Source organism: Chenopodium quinoa, unplaced genomic scaffold, assembly GCF_001683475.1.
Source record: "Chenopodium quinoa cultivar QQ74 unplaced genomic scaffold, ASM168347v1, whole genome shotgun sequence".
In the NCBI taxonomy this organism is placed as follows: Eukaryota; Viridiplantae; Streptophyta; class Magnoliopsida; order Caryophyllales; family Amaranthaceae; genus Chenopodium; species Chenopodium quinoa.
In genome coordinates this window covers 238,710-258,575 of record NW_018743623.1, presented here as the reverse complement: position 1 = coordinate 258,575, position 19,866 = coordinate 238,710, and the positions used below count along the sequence as shown (strand labels likewise).

Here is a 19,866-nt window from a genome sequence, read left to right as displayed (position 1 = left end):
ATACAACTTTAACAATCGATATTTTGTACTAACTATTAATAAAAAAAATTAATTATAAAAGTAGACATTATAGTGAATTCAACAACAAATTGCATACTAATATATAAATAGTATATAAATTCAAGTAATGCATAAAAAAGTTGGAGGGGTAATCTGAATTTTGGTTCATTTACACGTAAGACCATCTCCAATGGTGAGACTTGAGTGAGTTTTTTTAGGAGAGAGAGAATATTTTTTGCAAAGGATACCAATAAGTTGGTATCTAAAGAAAGTTGCTAATTTTAGATACTCAGCTTTGAGTCTCATTTGACAAAAAGTATGGGCTCTTTATCAATATTATAATATATTTTGTAATTTATTTAAGTTTTTTTTTTTTTTTTTTTTTTGGAAAAATTTACAATATGGATTTGGTGGGCCATAATTTGAAAGTGATATTAGTATACTTTAGAGAGTCTCACTATTGGGAAAGTAGACTTCATATGGGTTGCTAAATTGAGAAGTGGTTGGGTATCACCATTGGAGGTAAAAAACAACTCATTTTGTATTTCAATAGTCAAAGTTGACTCTCACCAATGGAAATGGTCTAATGATAGATGTTTTCCTTTACATATTGAGTTACATTTATTCAAAGACTTATATTTTAATTACCATTAATTTCAAAAAACGAGCATGTATCGGGAATTATCTATTTAAAGATTTAAACCATTTTCCCAAACTACTCTATATCTCTATCAAAAAAAAAAATGCGCAATACATTACAAACGAAATATTAAGGAGCTACCAAAGTCTATTACAAAGCATATTTTACTTGTCTTAAAAAGATTCTCCCATTTCTCAATAGGTTTATTTGCCCTAGACTCTGTTCAATTTACCTAAAAAATAATAATAATATTCAGTAAAAATAATTTCAGTTATATAATAGAAAATCGGTAAAAATAATTTCAGTTCAGTAAAATTTATTTCAATTCAATAAAAATAATTTAATTTCAGTAAAAATAATTTCAGTTCAGCAAAAATAAGATGAAGTGAAGAGGGACTTAGTAAAATTGTTAACCGTGCATTTATTTTGAGATCTATCAAATCTAATTATTTATAAGGAGAGTTCAGAGTTAGGCAACAACCTACCACGATCAGTAGTCGACTCTTTTTTTTTTTTTTTTCATTTACACGTCAGTTGGACCAACCACACTATCACTATCAGTCAAAGAAATATCCCATTGATTAAGCTTGAGATTTCATCCATTCACACTATATTAGAAAAATTAATACATCATAATCAATGATTAGGGGCTGCGTTTACATTGAAATAGAATTGAAAAAAATAATTACATTTGTACTAAGAAGGTAAGTTTTGGGTTGAAGAAAAACAGTAGAGGTTTTCTTTGTTATTTTGTCGAGGTAATGTGTCAGGATAAGAAAATATGACAATCTTTAAGAGACGGATGGAGTAATAACCAAGAAAAAAAAGGACTAGCAAAGCATGTAGGCCATTTAGGGCCCTATTTTTTGTTGGACCCTAAGCAGGTCGCACCTCCAAAGGACTGGACTTGCCTAGTAATCGGGTAGCCAAGTCAGCATCGTCGTCATCCACAAGCTCTACTGGGAAATGAGGGCAGGTTAAATACTTGTTAATTCCACTCTTACAAGGCTTACACACAACTCGAACTGATGTAGGCAATCCATCAGGAATCCTCTGTAGATTGTCGCAGTCGTATATCCTCAAACGGTAAAGATTAGGCATGGTTCCTACTCCTACCTTCCACTCCTTTAAGGTGTCCATATTACTGAGCTTCAAATCAACAAGCTTTGAGAAACTACCATGTGTGCAATCCATACAATCTCCTGAGAATGAGACATTGTCCAGGGAAAGACTTCTAAGGTTATGGAGGTTCTTGAAGTTTTGCATAGGATCAGTACATATTAGGCTGCAGTTAATTATAGCTAAACTCGTCAGACTTTCAGGAAATTTAAAGCTTTCTAGCATCAGCTCTGTAATTGTTGGGTTCGTCCCATACAATTCCAGAGTATGGAGGCAGTTGCAGCTTGACAAAATCGCTGCATCTACATTTAGTATAGAACCATGAATCTTAAGGGACAGGTGCAAAAGATTATGGTTTCTGATGCTCTGACATTCTAAAATAATCTTAAGAGTTTCGATCTTAGACACCTCATTCTTAATGCAGAGTTTCCTCAAGTTTTCCAGTTTGTGCAGGTTGTTGACTTGAGATCTTGTGGTGTCAAAGTTCTTGAGTATCTTCAAGCTGCTTAAACCTTTAACCCTCAGTTTTTGAAACCTCTTGACTTTGTAGGCATGTGAAGGGAGATACAAATAATTAAGCTCTTTCATCCTCCACAAGACATTTGGTATTGTCAGGACACAATTTTGTTGAAGAGACACGCGTAGATCAAGAGTTTGAAGGCACCTTAGGTTGCGTAGAGTTGATGGCAATGTTGTTACTTGAGTTCCCATAATGCTCAAATACCTCAAGTGAATTAAGTTACCAATCACTCTGGGAACTTCTTCAATACCAGTATTTTCAAGATCCAAAATACGAAGCAGCTTGAAGTCGCTTATCATTTCTTTTAACCAACCTTGATGATCACCTTTGTAAATTGGACCACTTCCAAAGAACATTAGGGATCTAAGATGTGAAGTCTTGTCACTCTGAGAAGGTAAGCTAATCTGATCAAAATGTACGGCTACACGATGAAGATTTCCATCTCGAATTACAGAAGAACTGCAGCCCACATCTACACCCTCATGAGAAGCTATGGAGAGAAAATTTTTCTCTTTAGCTTTTTTAACACACATGTGCCTCATTAAATCATGCAAGCGACAAGTTCTTATCCTTCCGGCTGGCCCTAGTTTTCCAACTTGGACAATGCATCTATGCACCAACTCCTGCAAGTAACTATTGGCAGTGTCCTCCAAAGTTTCAGTTGGCTTGTCATTTCTCGGAGCAACAATACCTTCAGCAATCCACATACGGTACAACTTTTTGGTTGGAATTTCAGAATCTTCTGGAAAATTTCCCAGATGCAGGAAGCAAGGTTTTAAGTGATAGGGTAAACTGGTGTAGCTCAACTCCAATACTTTTGTTACAACATCGTTGTTATCACGCAAAAAAGTTTTGTTGACCCTTTCCCATTCCTTTAGTGTTTTTTTAGGAGCAAGAAGTCCTCCCAACACAGCTATTGCCAAAGGCAAGCCATTACAACGCTTAATCATTTTACTTCCCAAATCCTTCATTCCTGGATCTGCACAGGTGGATTAAGTAAGAACAAATTCAATAAAAACTCTAACTGAGATTCATTTACAACTTCACAACAATAGACATCCGGTGAAACGTACTATGTGTGACTCGTCCTTTTGAATGAAAGTAAATGACTTCGAGACTAAGACAACTATATCAAACTTCCTCTGGTGTTTTTTTCTTTTTTCTTTTTTTTTTTTTTTTTTTTTTACAACACTTTAACTTCACTATTCACATGCTACACTATGACTAGCTTTGATGAAATCTAGTTAAGGAAAAATATAGTCATGTGGGATCTAAGGATCATCTTAGATTCGCCTCGATTTACACTTTTGTAATATCAAATTATTGTAATTTTTACATATTGGTAATTAAAGATATTAATGATTAAAATAATGCAATGACAAGCGTAAAATGATAAGTGTTGCAGGTAAAAAACAGAAATAACAGAGAAAGTATAATAGAAGAGTACAAAGGAACTTGCACTCTAGCTTGAAGCTACACCAGCATCAGTTACAAGTACATCTGATGAACAGATTACACTATTACAGAGTTACACAATAGTTAATACCCTTTATTAGTTTAAACAAAATCAGCTTTGCAACTAGGTAAATAAAATGATTTTAAATCCAAATAATACCCGTTATATATGGACTGGTTAAAACACACAACAGTAAACAAAAAGAAATGGTTTGATGATGCATTAAGTGGCCGGAGAACCTTCGGTTCCCCAAAACATGTAACATTGAGATAATAGAGAGCTTCCATTCTCCACTACATGCATCCTCCAAGTACTTACCACTGTTTTCAGGTGCACTCGTGTTTATGATCTAATATGTGCTCGAATTGATTCTTAAAAAAAAAGGAAAAAAAAACAACTAATACTGATGGTCCTAAACTCCTATTATTCACCATCTGTTAAAAACAATATTAACTATAGATTTATTGAGAATGGTCCGGTTCATTAGGTATCTTCAAATGAATTATGTGTGAATGTGTGACTTAGTAGATTATGCTTTTTTTTCAGCACTTACATCTTTCTCCCTCATTTTAAGCATCGCCATTTTCCATCTCAGAACATGCCTTGAATGCGGTTGCCCCCTACATTGGATCACAGTTTTGTGTTTAAGCTTATTTCCGAGGCCGATTCTGTTTCTGTTTTGGGAGTACTAACATCCTAGGTTTAACCCAATATAATCTGTAATCTGTATTCTTCCTCAAGATTAATAAAACTTTCACTCACCTGCCCGTGGACATAACTAATGAACCATGTAAATATGTGTGTTGTCTTTTCTTTATTAATCTTTCTTACGTTCGTCATAACATTCCAATTAAGACCCTTTGTTCCCCACCTAAGCACATTCCCTCCCACACCCAAGCACCACAAGGGTCCACAACCAATGCAAACAACCCTTTCCATGTTATATCTCCCTTCCCACCACCACTACATACTCTCTCCACCTAATTCTTGTTATTCCAACCATCTTTTCTTTTATTTCAATAGAACCACGAAAAAATTGAAGCTGCTCTTCAAATCACAATCTAGATCATAATACCACATAGCAAAAACTGTTGACATTAGTGTGGAAAGCTTGTATGACGACAAACAATGTTTTTGTGTAGGGGGGAACAAAACTAAGCGCCCAACTATTGTAATTAGAGGTCATGTAGAAAGAAGTCATAAAGGTAGGGACTATACCTCTTGTACAGATGTCTTTCATGTCCAGAAATGCTTTCCTTCTGAATAGCTTCCAGCTATCCTCAGGAGATAGACCCTTGGGTTCATGAGTGACTCCTCGAGGATCAACACTTGAAAGCAATGCTGTATTGCGCGTGGTGATCATCAATTTGCTGCTTGAGGCTTCGATTGAGAATGCATTTTTCAAACGATTCCAATCACTGGCTTCCCATAAATCATCAAGAACCACCAGGCACTTCTTCTCTTTCAAGACATCGTATAGTTTTTTTTCTAGGTCGTCCGGTCCCATGTTTTGGATGAGATTCCTCTCTGTCTTATCATCTGCATAAAGACTCAGCAAAATCCCTATAATAACATTCCTTGGTTGGAATTCCAGAGAGACATAAACCCAAGCACACATCTTAAATTGGTGCCCTTTCACTGTGAGATACACTTTCCGAGCAAGGGTGGTTTTACCAGACCCTGGCATCCCACTTATGGCAATCACTTTGGTTTCTCTGTTCATCAGGTGATTTATTAAAACATTTGTGTCATCTTCCAACCCAATTATGTCATCCACTGGAAGGTGGGGATGAATACACCTCATCTCATCCAGTGATAAAGATGACGACGAGGCAGGCGTTACTCCATAGGTTTTCATTCTTTTAGCTAACTTTGAGATCTTACTACTTAGGACATCAATCTCGCACCCAACTTCATGTGTTGATATAGCATCACCAAGAGCACAAGTAGCCCATTTAATCAGACTCCAGATCTCATCCTTTTTTCTAGGGTTGGAAACTTTGAGGAGGTACTTCTCAAGAATGTCCTCAGCTTCATATGAGAAGTCATTGACTTCAGATATCCATTTCTGAACCAATTCATCATCTCCATGTTTCTCGTCTGCGTTTCGTAGGAAACATTGGATCCATTCAAGCTCACTTTGGAGTCCCTCAACCTTATCTTTCACAGCATACAGGTGTTTGGCTTCTTCCACCATCCATTTTCCAAGCTGTTGACCAGCTGCTTTGAGTAAGACCATTGCCTCCATGTCAACATAAGCAGCTCCTCCTCCTTCAGATAAAGTATTACTTTTGTAAAATGTATAGGTGTTTATCTAACTCTCATGGAAAATTTGCCTGGCTACTTGGGTGATGGATAAATTCTTGTCCTAATTCAATGATGAATCAAGCCATGATATCCAAAATTGAATACTTATTGAGTCAAAGATGATGATAAAAAATAAAATAACAGGGAAAATTTTATATAGAAAATAAATTTATTCAGAGATTTACAAGATACGGAGTACATTTTTTTTTCCAGCAAAGCTACTCAGCTGGACAGCTACCAAAGCCACGTGTTTTACTCCGTATTAATTTATTTATTTTTGACCAAAACCAAAGTCTTTTTTGGGGGGGAACAAACCAAGTTTAAAAAAATACAGTAGTAGTAAAAAAAATATAAGGATGACAGGACATGGGTACTTATGGTCTTCCAGCTTCAGATCAGCATTTACAACTATCAAAGCAATTGGGATTAAAAAACAGGTATACAGAATTTTATATTTTGGCCAATGTTGAGTTGACAATTTTTCTACTAACTTACGAAGAAATTCTTAGATAAGAGATATATATTTTATTAAAATTATAACTATATTGTCATAGTATTTATATTCAAAATTCATTTTATCAAAAACAAATCTAACAAACCTGATTAACAGCTCCGTATAAAGTTGTTCTCTTCACAAAAGTAACACCAAACCATGTTAACACAATATAAGGCATTGTACAACAAAAGGTTTTCTAATACTTGACTTTAGTTATTTATGTCTCAATAATATCCACTTCTTATGATATATGTAGGTAATTATAGTTATATAAGGTACTAGATGTATAAGCTACTAGAGATAATTGGTTAGATTCCAAAAATTGCCAGTTCTCAATTTTAGGAATATGAAATTAAGATAACATTCCATAAATTCTATTGTATGAGATTGCAAGGCCGGTAGGCAGTTGCATGACTCTGACTCCCATCCCTTATATTTTTTTGTTTCATGGTAACACCCCTTATACTTTAACATACTAAACTTATTGGTTCAAACATTACCCAAAGTCATAATATGTGATAAGTATAAATTAACTCAATTGTTGATTATAATTGAGGTCAAAGGTTCAACGAGGAATATAAATATAATCAACGATATGCATTACTTCGTATATCATTTACATGTAACTGAAAATTTTGTTTGTGTGGATAAGTTATTAATTGTTTAGATCCAAACTAGCAAGGGAACAGAGCTATGAAATCCCTTATGGCATGACGACCATGGAGATAGCAGATACAAGCAAGTAGCATTACTCAACTTGTATCAACTTTCATGTGATATGCAGTATGCACGCATCATCTTATGCCCTTTTTGCTTTGATGAAAATGTCATGGAAAATAAAGATGAAAAATGTTTTCATGGAAAATAAATTTTCCATTTATTCCCATTTTCCTTTGTTTGGTTTGTGAAGGGGTGGAAAACAATTTTTCCAATGGTGGAAAATTGCATCCATATTGTTGGAAAACACTTTTTCTTTACAAAACAAGACAAGGGAAGCCATGTTTTCTACCCTCCTCCTTACCTCCTTTTTACTTTTCTCTTATCCATCCTCACATCTCCACTCCTATTTTTCATTTCTCTTTAACTTTTCTTAAAAGGAGCCAAACAATGGGAAACTAATTTGCAATTGAAAATGTTTTACATCAAACCAAACGAGGCCTTAGATAAAACTCCAGTGTGAATTCATGTCCATATAAAAGCGCAATAGGGTCTCATCCTACTTTGTATTACTAGTCTTATATGTTAGTCATTCGTAAGCTCCGTGTATATGAGATGGTGAGGTAACTAGTTTCAACTCACACGAGGGGCTTTACATATTTTCTTGTACACTTGGTGATGAACTGATGATAGTAAAAAATGATAACCAGCAAGTCATAATTTAAAACATAGGAGAGGTTTTAGGAACTTACCCTAAACTTGCCATCATTCCAGTGTATCAGATTTCCTTGTACACCAAGCTCAACTTGCCCGAACTCGCTCGGCTTCGGGTCGAATGAGAGCGAACAAAAACATGACATAATTGACGCAGCAACAAATGCTGTGCTTGTCAAAATATGTACAAAGACAAGAGGGTATCCGCCGTATGCTGTTAGCTTGCCATAGTCAATATAACTTCAGTGGGGCATTTCGTCGAACACTTTGCGTGCATGCAATATCAAACACGACCCATATATAATCAAGGGCAAATTCAACAAATACAACCTCAAAATCCATGAAATTTATAAGATTTCTTATCTTGGAGCTGTATCTTCACTTTGTTACTTTGGCTTTTTTTGGAGATAATGATCTCATTCTCTTTGGTTTTTCGTGGGTTTTTTAGCTGCATACTCGTATTTCGGATTAACTGTAGCATCTCTGCTCTATATAGGTAATATAGCTGATAGATATTGAGATTGTCTAGGCTTTGTGCCCCAATTTTGTTGGACTTGCTACTGAAAATTTTAAATTTTTGGGGCTCGATGTTTGCAGTTTTATGACTTTTTTCCCTAGGTTCAGGGGCATTTGATTCACAAGGCCTTACTTTTAAAACCCAGTGGTCCTTGCAGGCATCTGTATAGTGTATCATACAGCCGTTTTGTTAAAAAAAAAATAATAATAAAAGAATATAATATAGAACAGTAATGTATATATAGCTATAGTGAAAAAACATACTATATAAATGAAATAAATATATACCTAGAGTGAAAAGAATATATTTGCACCAAAAAAGAGCGAAAAGAATACATGTCCATGTTCTTTGATTGTCATTGAATGTAATTTTATTTGTGACATAATGTTCATTAATTATTGTGAAATGTTTTTTAATTTTGTCTTTAAATTATGGTGAGTATATATAAATACTGTTCATTACATAATATTATTATGTTCTTTATTAATATTACAAATGTATGTTAGATATACCAAAAAAAAAAACATAAAGCTATATATTCTGTACAAAACAGCTGTATGTTCTTTACAAAACAGTTACATATTCTTTCAGCATTATTTGTCTATACCAAGCATGGTACAGACGTTTGTACCTTAAAATTTTCATTTAAAACCTGGCTCCCCCTCGTATTATTTTTTGGGACTTTAAATCTCATTCCCCTTCTCTCATCATGATTTGGCGCCACATAAATAATGACATGGCAAATCCATAAAACCTTTCACCTAAATTATATTATTATTGAGTCTATTCAATCACTCTAATAATTAATATCTTACTATTTAGCAATTATTAACTATATGCATTAATAAAATTTATTTTACAAGAAAAACTCTTTATATGTTTAATCTTCTTATTTAAACAACTTTCTATTATATGTAAACAACTTGATCATTTTATAATATTCTGCATTCAATTGAAATTTCATTACAAGTTATATAATATCACACAATTATAAATTTACAACGATTCGGGACATCGCCCCAATAACTAGTTTTTGTTCAAATGTATTATTATATCATTTCTCAATCTTATTATACCACCCCCTTCAAATTCTCATCATTTGTAGGTTGCAGGTTGTATAGCTAAAACTACTTGTCAAAAATAACTTATTTTCTTAACCTTTTTTCATTTGATTGTGTTCATCAACTACTTTGCCAAGCAAATTGGCCAAATTATGCTAATTTATTTTAAAAATTTCACAATCTCTATGCTCTTGGAAAGTTAATTACTACTTTACTAGTATTATACTCCATTTGTATTTAAAAGTTCGTTTTATTTAAATGGTGATTATCAACAGTACAGAAAAACTATTAAAGGTGGTAGTTGTATATTTCAAAGAAATCTTGTTAATCCATTAAAATTAAAAGATTTTCACCAAAAAAAAATTAAAATTAAAAGATTAGAATTTAAAATAATAATGTTACGTTCTTTGACCAACAAAGTTTGCACACTGTGATTAACAGAATTTATATATTGATAATGACATTTGTAGCTACCAAAAAAAAAAAAAAAAAAAAAAAAAAAAAAAAAAAAAGATAATGACATTTGTAAAAATGTCTTATGTAGTTATGTCTATTCAGTCAATATGGTTTACGTTACAGAAAATTTTTTATATTGATTACAATCCAGGTATTAAGATATATGATCCATTAACAACCATTATTAAACTTTTAAGTCATTTTCATGAATCACTTTAGCTATAATAATATTCCTTTTACCAGGACCTTAAATTTGGAATAATTTGTTATCTAGCAGCATTGCAATTCAATCACGTTACCATTGTAAGCCATTAGCAACTGCACACCTAGCCAGATTGTTTGTACAGATTTGATATATAGTACTAATGTCAATTAAATAATGATTAGTTATGATAACATACCATTATTATTTCATGAACTTTCCCTTGTTTGTTTTTTCCTTCTTTCACTCGTAGGCTATACGAAGTACAAAGTTTTAAACAAAGTATGAGGCAAATATAATTTTTTTTTTTCTTCTAAAAGTTAATCCGATAGTAATGGCATGTAATTTGATTTCACACTCCCTCTCTGAAATTGTCTTAATTTGTATACAAATAGCTATTGTTATTTTTTTTTCCACCCAAAATTGCTTCGAATAGGGTTTGATATAACAACTTCAGTGTTGAAATATTAAATACGAGTACTTTTTTGTAAGGAGTTTACTTGACCTACTTGAATTAGTACAAGTATATAATTAATACTCATTAAAAATTCACAGAACTGTGTTTCTAAATACATGTAAATATATTCTAAAAAAAAAACATGTAAATATCATAATGTGTTTTTCCACATCTGTATGCAATCCAATTCTTCATTCCAAATTAGTTGATATACTAGATTATCCCCGTGCGATGAACGGTTATAATAATAAAAAAAAAAATTATAGTATAGAACTCGTATATATAATGAATCATTTCAATTTTGTCATAAATTCATTGGAAGGAGATTTCCTAAAAGAAATACAGTTTGGATATTTCAGGAAATTTCTAGACGTTGGAATATTAGTGTTAAGGAGTTGAGGAGAGAGAATGATAGATCTTTAAATCAAAAGAAAGGAATACAGTTGATATTCATCAATTTACTACACTTCGATTTTAAAGTTGTTGAAAGAATTTACTTAGCTTGTTTACAAAGTATCACACAAAAGGAAAAAAAAAATCCTTTAAAAAAAAAAGTATCACAAAATAATGACATCATAAATGGTTTTAGGCGGGAAAAAATTGCATAAGAAAGCGACACATATACAGTTTGAGGAGAGATGATGTCAACAATATTTTGTTTTAGTACTCCCTCCGTCCCATAATATAATTCCTGTTTTCCTATTTTGGAGATCCAAAATGTTGTTCCTGTTTCTATTTTTGGATAGTATATAAATACCATTATATCCTCACTTTTTTAACTTTATTCATTGATGTATATAAAAAATTACCCTTGAATTTTGTTCATGCCTTGTACTTTTTCCACTTTCTCCCTCTAACTTTTGTATATAATTGTACTTTTCACTTTTATTAATGTACTTCATCCACTTTTTCCTCCTATTTCTTAAATACCGTGAATAAACACAAACAAGAATTATATCATGGGACGGAGGGAGTAATAATTAATAGATTTTGACTTTTAACATTATTTACAAACTTTACTTTGACTCTTTTATGTAATTAATAAATGAGAAAAAAAACAAGTAACTACTTATTGTAAATGTTGTTTGATTCCTCTCAATTTGTATTTGCAAAATATCAACTTTTCTAATTTTTACTTCATAATTATCGTTAATTTGGGGAGTTATGCTTTGAAAAACATAATAGAGATGTGTAATAATTTAGAATGGAGGAGGTATGTCGTCATTTCATTTTCATATTTACTCGGGACACAAGAGGCTAAGAATCAAGGTTGGTCTAGCACTCTAGTGTTTAGAGACTTAGAGGTCCTCTTTCCGCCTCTGTATACTACGAAATATATTAATTTCGTGTTTGTATTCGTTTCCATACAGCCTACTCTATACGGAGCAGTATACTACGGTGGTCGGTGACATTGACATAGCTAGAGAACATACTATATCACATTATCACCCCTCTTATAAAATTGATCTACTACTCCACCTCAATAGTCAATAAGCCAATAAGCCAAACTAAGTAATTTCATCTCTTCTTAGGCTGTGTTGTGCATCACTGTACATTCACCTTAGAAATCAAACTCAAGAATAAGAAAGAGAAAATGGCAGATGTCACAGAAACTCCAGAATTATCACCCCGCAACCCAGCACACAAGATCGTCGCCGTCGCCGCCGGCGAAGCTCATACTCTCGCTCTTTCCGGTAACCCCAGTTGCCATATTCTTTTCAATACAATTTTACTTTATAATATGATTGAAACTAATGTGTATAATATATGCTGTGAAAATGGTGACCCAAATGAATTGGGGCAGGAGATGGGAAGGTATATTCATGGGGAAGAGGCACGTTTGGGCGACTTGGGAATGGTTCTCAATCGGATGAGAAGTTTCCAGTGCCAATTAAATGGGATAATGATGGTGATTTGGGAAATGAGAAGTGTCCCAAATTTGTTGGGGTTGCTGCTGGTGCTTATCATAGTCTTGCTCTTGCTGGTAATACTCTACTATGAAAACACCCCTTTTAAGTGTTTTAATTTGTTGGTTACTCAATAAGTGAAATTCTTAGTTCAGAGCTTTTCTATGTGTTGGGTGTATATCTATGTTGATTGTGAACTCAAGTTCAGCTAACTTAGTTGGTAAAGTCTTTAATTGCGGTTTTATGTTTTGGTTTCAAAATTTGGTTGTAGACTTGTAGTGGCCTTAGTGGGTTTTTAATTTTTATGCAAACCACTATGTACCCTATCCTAAAAAAGAAATGAAAAGAATATTTGTTAATGTGACTTTTGAACTTTGAAGTTGGTATATGATTGGTAAATTTATTTATTGTACTACATGGGATTGGTTGGTATAGGGATTTCTGTCATTGAGAGAATTTTGTAAAATTTTACCAACCAACACCTATATTGGTTACTGTAGTGGCTCTATCAGTCCTTCTAAATATAGTAATATTGAATTGTAGAAATTGTTGTTTGTTGTGTTAGGAGAGGGAGTTTAAGTTGTTACATGATCTATTATTAGTGGTGGAACATAGAAAAGGAAAAGAAATTGACTTGTTAGACTAGACTTAAAAAAAAAAAAACAAGACTAAAAATGAATGTAATAAGAAGAATATGTACATGATTATGGCTATACTATGGGATCTAATTCTATGGCCAAGCTGATTTGCTCTTTTGATAGTTGCTTGTTTAAAGGAATGGAAGCATTGTTGCTAAATTGCTAATAAAGTAGAAGAGGGATCAGTTTTTGCTTTGAATATTTTAAATGTAAGTACCTGGGTGTCCTGCAGGTCTGCAAGGCCATATCTTTCCTTCTTTTCATTTTCTAAATTGGTTATTAGCACGAAGTAAAGTAAACCTTATGTGATCGAGTAAGCTGGAAGCCTGGAACCTATCATGCTACTATTCTTCTTATTTTTTCCGGATAAGAAGAACCTATCACCGCTGCTCTTTTGTTGGTTGTATATTTTTCCGGATAATATAATTTTTGCATAGTTGATTGGATTTGGATTTGGATTTTAATTCCAAGTTATACTTTGGTTTCGAACGCCAATTTATGATGCTGTTTTGAGTTGTCTTTCAAGAAGATACTCTATTTTTAATTCTCACTCTTTATTGATTGCAGATGATGGATCAATTTGGTGCTGGGGCTACAATACCTGTATAATTCTCTCATCAATCACTTTTTTTTAAAACTCTTTCTATAAGCTGCTATTTAACTGAAATTCCTTTTTGGGGGGGCTTCAAATTATTTATGATTGCTAGATAACCAACTTGGATTTGAAGGAGAAAATGTGTCAGTTCCCCGTCAATTAGATATGTTAGTTCAGTTAAATTCTCCCCGATCTCTGGGTGATGACTCAGAAGGAAAGAGTAAAAATCCACTGAAGGTAAGAGTGAAACTCTAATTCATTTTGACGAGGTGATGAACAATGGAGTTATGATATACACTTTTTCCCTTGTTTATGATTACAGGTTTGTGCAATTGAAGCTGGTGGAATGATGTCATTAGCAATTGATAACCTTGGGGCACTCTGGATGTGGGGCAACATCCCACAGCAAAGAAGTCCTGATGATGATACATTCACACTTATTAGTGTACCAGACCCAGTTCCAATGTTCGATTTTTACGGTCACACAGTTGTTAAGGTGGCATGTGGAAATGAGCATGTTGTTGCACTAGTGAGTGCTGGTGAAAAACACATTGGTGATGATCTTGTGTGTTACACTTGGGGTAACAATAATCATGGTCAACTAGGTTTGGGAGATACAGAGAGCAGATCACATCCCCAGGCTGTTGCACAGTTCAGCGAGGGATCTGCTTGGAGGGCTTATGATGTGGCTTGTGGATCTTTTCACACTGTTGTACTTACTCTCAAGAAGCAACCGAGTGATACATTAGCTAGTGTCTGTTGGACATTTGGCCTTGGAGAAAACGGTCAGCTCGGACATGGTATTGTTGATTTGTAGGGATTATTAGTCTTAAAATCATTTTTAGTTTTGTGTCTTTATTTATTGCTCTTATGCATGTTAAATTTATGAAAATCTGTTCTATATTTGTTTATTTGTACTAGGTACAACCCAGAGTACCTCACTTCCTGAACCTGCTAGAGCATTGCCAGAAAATGCTTATTTTGTTTCTGTAGACTGTGGATTGCTTCATACAAGTGTAGTTTCATCTGCTGGGGAAGTGTGGTCATGGGGGATGGAAAAGGGTCTAGGGCTTTGCCCTGATGTGAGTTTTTCGGGCGTGGATCATGGAGATGCAATCTTGCCGCTGCAGTTCTCATGCAATGGGAGCAATTTTCCCGACCCTGTAGAAGTTGCATGTGGGGCAGCTCACACTGTCCTTGTTGCAGATGATGGTTACAAGCTTTGGTCTTGGGGACGAGGAAGGAGTGGAGTTCTCGGTGATGGTAAGGTTAGTGATTCTTACTCTCCGACAATGGTTTTGTGGCCCCCACTATCAGAAGATTTCAGCGACGGGTTGAACATAGAGTCAAAGAAACCTAAAGAAGGAGGTGAAAAGACAGAAGTTGATGAAAAGTTGGATTCAGCTATGGAAGAGATGAAACTCTTGCAATCAAAACTTTCGGTGATGGAACGTTATGTAAGCATTCTTCATGGCTCACTCTTTGCAAAGCCTTTTGAAGAGAGTGATATTCCAGCCTCATTGATCGAGTCTGATTCTTTTGACGTTGGAAAAGCATGGCAAGGTATGTTGGAGGCAGCAGACGGTAAAGAGCTAAGACGTTTAGAAATGTTCTACGGAAATATGCTAGACGGGGTCAAGGATAAGATAATGAAGAGGAAAATTCAAGAGATTGTGAGGGAGCACCTTCAGTCTTCCAGTACTACTCAATATTGATTTGCTGTGGGATAATTATACTCACAAATGCAGGGATTACTCTGTTAATATATACGTAGTATGATCAATAAGTTGGCAAGCTTTACGTGTAATTATAGAGGATTTTGCAGGTATGTCAACAAAAATTTCTGTAATTTGTGAAATCAGTACAGTATGTCAGAATGTATACAGAATACTACCAAGTTTTTTTTTTTTTTTAAATAAAGAAGTTTGTTAAAATTTTACATTAAGTTATGGTGGTATATTATATACGAAGTAATTGGTGTTCTATGACTTAAATCGGGTGATCAATCTGGTTTTGGAGTTAAATTCTATAGTACTACTCATTCATTCGTACAATGTCAGTTATTATGTATTCTTTTAGCTGGTATAATTTCATAGACATAGTATTTAACCTTGAGGTGGCAAGTTCGAATTCTGTTAGTACAGGCAAGACAAGCCGCAACAAAGAGGATATAACTCGACAAAGCTCATCAAGGATGAGGTTTATCTTATTCAATATTATCATATATCTATAATTAAATTATATATTGCATAAAGCTGTCTATAGATGCTTATGGTATGTTCCATCCTATTTTTCATCTATTAGAATTTGTTAGCACTCAACTTAGAATGTTTTTTGTTCGCATGAACTTATTAAAACTGTACTTACTAAACCTGATTGGATTTGATCAGCCCTGATTTCACAGTATATTTGCACTTGATAAAAAATGACCCATGAATCTTTTTACTTAAACGGCAAAGAGAACACGCCCTTATTTGATATGTCTAAGCTAGCAAACGGGGTAATTTTGATAAAGTTCGTTCGAGTTTGAATCTTGTTCAAGTACACTACATTTGAGTAGGAATGTAGGATCGTGTTCTGAACCGGTCTATCTTGGGGCAAATCCAAATTGAGATGGGTTAGTGTTAGTAACTTTATTATGTGAATTTTCGTTTGGTGTTATTAATGTTTAGTTTTCATTTTCAATTTGATCGGTTACAGATCCGATATGGATCGATCTGAACCAGTCAAAATCAATTATTCAGTTGTTCACACCTTCACGGGGTCATCTAATCATCCGTGACCTGATAATCAAATCTCTTTCCCTGGATCTTATCATCACAAGTCACAAGACTACAAACTAGTACACCTTTTCGCAGTTGAGAACAATAATGGGAATGTGACCAACTTTTAATTCACTGCTTTTTTATCTCATAAATTTGGAATTTTTCTCTGCATTCTCTATTACATTATTCAATCATATCATAAATAAACTAAGGCAAAAATGAAATCCATTAAATTTTACCCAAACAAACTACCACTCTTCCTCTTTCTATTAATAGTAATTTTACTATTAGTAGTCCAAATCCGAGCTTATTATCCAATTAATTATAATTTCTCTAAATCATCCCTTAATCCCAACAAAATTGATCCTTAAGCATTTCTCCATATTATTCCGAACTCGGACGGGTCAATAACCCAAATCAAGCAATTCTACCCGACTGTCCCACCCAATACTTCTACTTCCCTTGCATTTTCTAGAGATGTCCCACTCAACCGGGTTAAAAATACATGGGTTTGGGTCTACTTACCCAACAGGCCCGGGCCCGAGCCCGTTACAAACCTCCCCATCGTGGTGTTTGCCCACGGTGGGGAGTTCATTCTCCTTAGCACGGCCACCCCACAATTCGACTTGTTTCTCTCCAACACCGCGAGCAGCCTCCGTGTGCTAGTGGTCTCGGTTGAGTACCGCCTTGCCCCCGAGCATCGCCTCCCTGCCGCCTACGACGACGTCTTGGAGGCATTGTATTGGGTGAAGGATAAGAAGGATGAGTGGGTGACTAAATATGGGGATGTTTCTAGGTGTATCATTATGGGGGAGAGTGCAGGGGGAAACATTGCTTACAACGTTGGATTACGTGCTTCTGAGTTAGTTAATGAACTAAAACCGTTAGTTATACGAGGTTTGGTTTTAATTCAACCGTTTTTTGGGGTAACTAATCAAACTCCTCTTAAACAAGGTGGTTTTTTTCCGTTAGAGGTGATTGAGTTGCTATGTAAGTTATCTTTACCACTTGGGACCAGTAGTAATAATCCTTATTTTAACCCGATGTTTGGTGGCGGATCGAGTAGTTTGAACAAAATTAAGGATTTGGGTTGGCGGGTTGCGATTGTAGGTTGTGATGGGGATGGACTATTTGATAGGCAAGCGGAGGTGTTCGGGTTTCTTAAAGATCGAGGGATTGATGTTAGTAGTTATTTTAGTTATATGGATATTACCATGGTGTTTTTGTTAGTGATTTTATTGAATCACAAAAACTGTTTGAATTTGTAAGAAGTGTATATTCTTCTTATGTAGCTTAACAAATATTTGTTACCGAGTCCAAATTGTTTTCTTCTAAGAATTATATATTTGTCTTAGTTGTCAACCAATTATTGTGAAATTGTAGTAAAAGTTTGGTTATTGTTGTACAACTTTGAGTTTTTGTGTGGGTGTTGTTATGGAGAGGAAGATTGGATATACATCAATAAAAAGATGGACTAAACAACCATGCAAAAGTGAAAAGTAAACAATAATTATCATCCATATTAATATCCAAATCTTAACTGATTTCTTTAATCGGTTGTTGTTATCTTGTGTATGTACAGCATAAATCAAATACCTACAATGTCACTTCAACATGTACATGATTCATGTCCAAACACACATACAAAAAAAAAAAATAAATAAATAAATAAATAAAAAAAAAATGAGTACGTGATGATGAGCTAGTATAGTTTGTTATAAATTGTTGTAGGATGAAGTTATTAACCTCTTTGGAATGAAGAGAGGGGATTATGTGGAAGAAGAAGAAGTGAGCATTATTTACAAATTAAGTTAGTGGAGTTGAAAAAAAAAAATAGTATTAGCTATACTATGTACATCGAATTATATATTAAGACTTTAGGGAGGATTAATGATGAATATTAGTGTTTTAAATCAGAAAATTAGTAAATTTAATGGATCTAATACAAATACTATATCATCTATTCCTATACATGTAGAACTCCACAATTTAATAATTTGCTTAACTCATTTTTTATTACATCAAACATCATGTAATGCCCCGGGTAACGCTCGGGCCAACAACTAGTTATTACATCATTGATCATTATGATCTTATGTAAGGGTTTTTTTCTCTTCCCATGGTAGGCCTATACACAACTATCCAAGAATCCGAAAATCCGATCCACAACCGATCTGAATTTTTGGAAATTCGATCTGAGTTTTCATTTCGGATCGGATATCCGATCCGAAAAAGCAGATATCGGATGCGGATTTGGATATTGATTCTCAAAATTTCAGATATCCGATATCCGAAATATAAAGCGTAAAATAGTGAAATATATATAAAAATTTTAAATTGTTCATATAAAACTAACCCTATATTATTAACTTATTATAATATTCTTAATATATTTGATGATAATATTTATTGCAAAATGACTACTAATTTGTTAAAATATGTTGTACAACTTAGCGGTAAAATTAGTGAAATTTAAAAAGTAATCATAACATATTTTACTTAATATTGGATAATGGATATCCAAAGCATCCGATCCAAAATTTTGAATATCCGAAAACCGAAATTTTCAAATCGAATTTAGATATCAATTTCTGATATCCGATCTGTGAACAGGTTTATCCCATGGTGTACACTATAAATCTATGTTATGTGTAACGGACATTCTCAACTATTATATGTAAATTTTTTCTTCTTTAGGATTCTGACTTACTATCTAAGAAGTAAAATTTGCTAAAAGAGTTTTAAAATTTTGGTACTTGCGGTGATTAAAAGTATATTCTCGAGTATGAGACACCTCCGCATCAATGGCAATGTTGTAGATAGGTCAAATAATTTTCCATTGTCTTTTTCATAGAGTTGGTGATGCAAGGATTTTTCTTTTTTACTAGCATTTTTTTTAAAAAAAAAAAATTTCAATGATAATGATAGCTTTAACGTTTATCAAAACACCATAAAGAATGATGCAGTAACGCTATACAAAGTAAGTTATTTTTCAGGGGCCGTTTGGTTCGCACAGGGGAATCGAAATGGAATGCAGAAAGGGAATGAAGGAGAAAGGAAAGGAATTCCTTTAATTTGGCCTGGTTGTTTGGTTATATCCAGAAAACGGAATGAACTGCTCATTGATTACCTTTGTAATTGTTTGGTTCAAACCAAGGAATCAAACCATGAATTTTTAAATTTCTTTTTATTTTTTCATATAATAACCTGTTACTATATAATAAGCAAAAATAAAAAAAAAAAAATATTTCCATATTTTCTTGTGAAATGAAAAAAGTGAAAACTTGTTTCGTATGTTCCTGTAATATGAAAACATAAGAAATAAGCAAAAAACATATAATCCCTAATGTAAGAATGTC

General features: G+C 33.8%; 2 protein-coding genes and 1 pseudogene across 4 annotated transcripts; 2 read left to right on the top strand and 1 right to left on the bottom strand.

Annotated features, from left to right (window-relative positions):
- Nucleotides 1-1,033: 1,033 nt before the first annotated feature.
- LOC110683162 (probable disease resistance protein At1g58602) lies at nucleotides 1,034-8,588 on the bottom strand. 3 transcript variants are annotated; one of them, XM_021859509.1, is made up of 4 exons: nucleotides 7,948-8,588; nucleotides 4,954-6,006; nucleotides 2,168-3,258; nucleotides 1,779-1,925 (listed from the first exon to the last, which is right to left on the bottom strand). In XM_021859509.1, the coding sequence occupies exons 2-4, from the start codon at nucleotides 5,981-5,983 to the stop codon at nucleotides 1,911-1,913; spliced, it is 2,136 nt and encodes a 711-aa protein (XP_021715201.1). In that variant the 5' UTR covers nucleotides 5,984-6,006; nucleotides 7,948-8,588; the 3' UTR covers nucleotides 1,779-1,910. The 3 variants fall into 3 exon arrangements, with proteins under 3 accessions (XP_021715199.1, XP_021715200.1, XP_021715201.1); XM_021859507.1 differs by having other exon boundaries at nucleotides 1,034-3,258; XM_021859508.1 differs by having other exon boundaries at nucleotides 1,034-3,258; nucleotides 4,954-8,588.
- A 3,279-nt stretch (nucleotides 8,589-11,867) lies between these two features.
- LOC110683165 (ultraviolet-B receptor UVR8-like) lies at nucleotides 11,868-15,630 on the top strand. The gene is made up of 6 exons (XM_021859513.1): nucleotides 11,868-12,296; nucleotides 12,407-12,586; nucleotides 13,715-13,750; nucleotides 13,855-13,979; nucleotides 14,065-14,542; nucleotides 14,664-15,630. Exons 1-6 carry the CDS (start codon nucleotides 12,197-12,199, stop codon nucleotides 15,455-15,457), a joined length of 1,713 nt encoding a protein of 570 aa, XP_021715205.1. The 5' UTR covers nucleotides 11,868-12,196; the 3' UTR covers nucleotides 15,458-15,630.
- A 1,004-nt stretch (nucleotides 15,631-16,634) lies between these two features.
- LOC110683166 lies at nucleotides 16,635-18,289 on the top strand (annotated as a pseudogene).
- Nucleotides 18,290-19,866: the final 1,577 nt, after the last annotated feature.

Bases quoted from the DNA above. Each gene is read 5' to 3' on its own strand.
- LOC110683162 (XM_021859508.1), bottom strand. From the start codon at position 5,983: ATGGAGGCAATGGTCTTACTCAAAGCAGCTGGTCAACAGCTTGGAAAA. The intron at 3,259-4,953 runs GTATAGTCCCTA...CCACCTGTGCAG, and splicing joins GAAAGACATCTGTACAAGAG to ATCCAGGAATGAAGGATTTG.
- LOC110683165 (XM_021859513.1), top strand. From the start codon at position 12,197: ATGGCAGATGTCACAGAAACTCCAGAATTATCACCCCGCAACCCAGCA. The intron at 13,751-13,854 runs GTATAATTCTCT...TATGATTGCTAG, and splicing joins GTGCTGGGGCTACAATACCT to ATAACCAACTTGGATTTGAA. The intron at 13,980-14,064 runs GTAAGAGTGAAA...TTATGATTACAG, and splicing joins AGAGTAAAAATCCACTGAAG to GTTTGTGCAATTGAAGCTGG.